Source organism: Sinocyclocheilus grahami, unplaced genomic scaffold (assembly GCF_001515645.1).
Source record: "Sinocyclocheilus grahami isolate Dianchi unplaced genomic scaffold, SAMN03320097.WGS_v1.1 scaffold1662.1, whole genome shotgun sequence".
In the NCBI taxonomy this organism is placed as follows: Eukaryota; Metazoa; Chordata; class Actinopteri; order Cypriniformes; family Cyprinidae; genus Sinocyclocheilus; species Sinocyclocheilus grahami.
This window is the reverse complement of record NW_015506841.1, coordinates 5,960-8,309: the sequence shown is the minus strand read 5'-3', so window position 1 is coordinate 8,309 and position 2,350 is coordinate 5,960. Positions and strand designations below refer to the sequence as shown.

The window sequence follows — 2,350 nt, the reverse complement described above, 5'->3', positions numbered from 1 at the left end:
GTCCACTTCGCAGGGCACTTACGGTCGAATAAGACAACGTGTGAATGCTCGGTAACCCCCCGGGATCGCTAGATCGGTTGGCGCCGGACCGTGAATCTAACCACCCGTAACTCCCGAACCCCGGGGGCTATCGACGCGGTGGTGGTCTCATTCGAAAGCGGGCCTCTAGACGTACACTCGATTCGTGTTCGAGAGGGTTCCTCGAGCTGAAGGGATCCGCCGAATTTGGTGCGGATCTGCCGTGCCCGTTACAGAGATATGGCTGTTCAAAGTTTCAATGGTTTTTCATAGACTTAAGCTTTAAAGCGTTTCATCCAGGTCGCCAGTAGCAAACAATGGAGCGCGCTCTGCTGGACAAACTAAGTAATTACACAATTTCAAGCATTTTATCCGCGTTATACTGTATGTTCTGTAAAGAAAAAAAATCATATCAGCGGCATATTCGCCGATACCGATATATCGGTGAGCCAGAACTAACGCTAAAGCTTAATTTTAGGATGTAGCCTATTCTTGTAAGCATTATACATAGTTTGTGTTTCTGGTGTAGAACCGAACTTTGTTTATCTTCATTTAGATGCTAAATCCATATACGCGATAAATATCTGAGGAAAAATGCATTGTTGGTCGGCGCCACCTAGTGTGCAGGCGTGAATTAGCAGAAGGCGAAAAATCGTTTAGTGCTCAATGTAAAAGCACCGTTTGTTGTCGCTTTTTCGCATCGCGCTCAGTGCGGAAAGGCCTTAAGGCTGTTTAATTACTGTAGTTTTTGTGATTGTTAGTTTCATCTAGAGTCAGTGGAGATCAAACTGTGTGATCAGCTGAGAATCAGCTGATGCAAGCTTGACTCACGTGACCTGCCAGAACTAACGCTAAAGCTTAATTTTAGGATGTAGCCTATTCTTGTAAGCATTATACATAGTTTGTGTTTCTGGTGTAGAACCGAACTTTGTTTATCTTCATTTAGATGCTAAATCCATATACGCGATAAATATCTGAGGAAAAATGCATTGTTGGTCGGCGCCACCTAGTGTGCAGGCGTGAATTAGCAGAAGGCGAAAAATCGTTTAGTGCTCAATGTAAAAGCACCGTTTGTTGTCGCTTTTTCGCATCGCGCTCAGTGCGGAAAGGCCTTAAGGCTGTTTAATTACTGTAGTTTTTGTGATTGTTAGTTTCATCTAGAGTCAGTGGAGATCAAACTGTTCAGATCCATCATGCACGAAACTCAAACATCTGGAGATGAAGATTGTTTTCCAGGATTCAGGTACTTTGAGTAACACATATGTTATGTTGTGTTGTGTTATGTTATAGAAAAAAGTTTTTTTTCTCTCTCAAGTTTTTATATGGAAAGCAATAATACCATAAAAAGTTTTTTTTTTTTTTTTTTATAAAAATACTTTTTGAAGTATATTAAAATGATTCTAAAGAATTAAATATGTTCTGTTTTAGTTCAGTTGATCAGAAGAGATCAGAACCAGAGTCCAGCTGTGTGTCTGTGAAGAGTGACGCGTCTATGGATCCACCAATGAAGTTTAGCCGTGGAGATACACAGCCTGCTTTCAGGTAACATTTGTATAAAATTATGATTATAGCATGGCATTTTATAGTTTCATACACTATCACAGTTATAACCAGTTTATGAAATGATTATAAAGTGCTATTAAAATTGAATTTGATTATGATAAATGTATAGTTGATTTATTGAATACCGTAAATTAAAGAATTGTCTTAAATCTCTTTCTGTTTTAGCTCAGTACAACAGAAGAGATCAGAGTCCAGCTGTGTGTCTGTGAAGAGTGACGCGTCTATGGATCCACCAATGAAGTTTAAGAGTGGAGATTCACAGCCTGGTCTGAGGTATAACATTTGTATAAAAACATGATTAGCCTATAGCATGGCATTTTATATTATTATATATTATCCGTTCATTTCACAGTTTTTGTATAAACAGTGTATGTATTGGTAAAGTGCTTTTTGAAGTGAATTTGGTAATAAATGAATAGGTAATTTGTTGCCAACCGAAATTTTAAAGATTAGCTTTATCTCTCTCTGTTTTAGTTCAGTTGATCAGAAGAGATCAGAAGCAGAGTCTAGCTGTGTGTCTATGAAGAGTGACGTGTCTATGGTTTGTCAAGAACAATTCAAGAGCGGAGATTCACGGCCTGGTCTCGGGTATAACATTTCTTAAAGAGATATGATCTGTAGATATGGTCAGAATACATAAGACATTGTGCCTTTTAACTCATGTAATAATGTGGTATTTTTATTTTACAGCTATGAAGTCCTCAACACGTTTAGATCAAATCTACTGAAGAAGTTTGGGTGTCTGTATGAGGTATCAGTTTTTTTTTTT

The 2,350-nt window shown here is 38.4% G+C and overlaps 1 protein-coding gene across 1 annotated transcript in view; it reads left to right on the top strand.

Moving 5' to 3' along the window:
* The first annotated feature begins 1,496 nt into the window (after positions 1-1,496).
* Positions 1,497-2,350, top strand: part of LOC107571854 (protein NLRC3-like) — a 2,506-nt gene continuing 1,652 nt past the window's right edge. Inside the window, exons 1-4 of the mRNA XM_016258239.1 lie at positions 1,497-1,560; positions 1,747-1,854; positions 2,056-2,169; positions 2,272-2,350. The exon at positions 2,272-2,350 is cut by the window's right edge and continues 1,483 nt beyond it. Coding sequence (XP_016113725.1) covers positions 1,511-1,560; positions 1,747-1,854; positions 2,056-2,169; positions 2,272-2,350 — 351 coding nt within the window. The 5' untranslated portion in view covers positions 1,497-1,510. The remainder of the gene's footprint in view (positions 1,561-1,746; positions 1,855-2,055; positions 2,170-2,271) is intronic.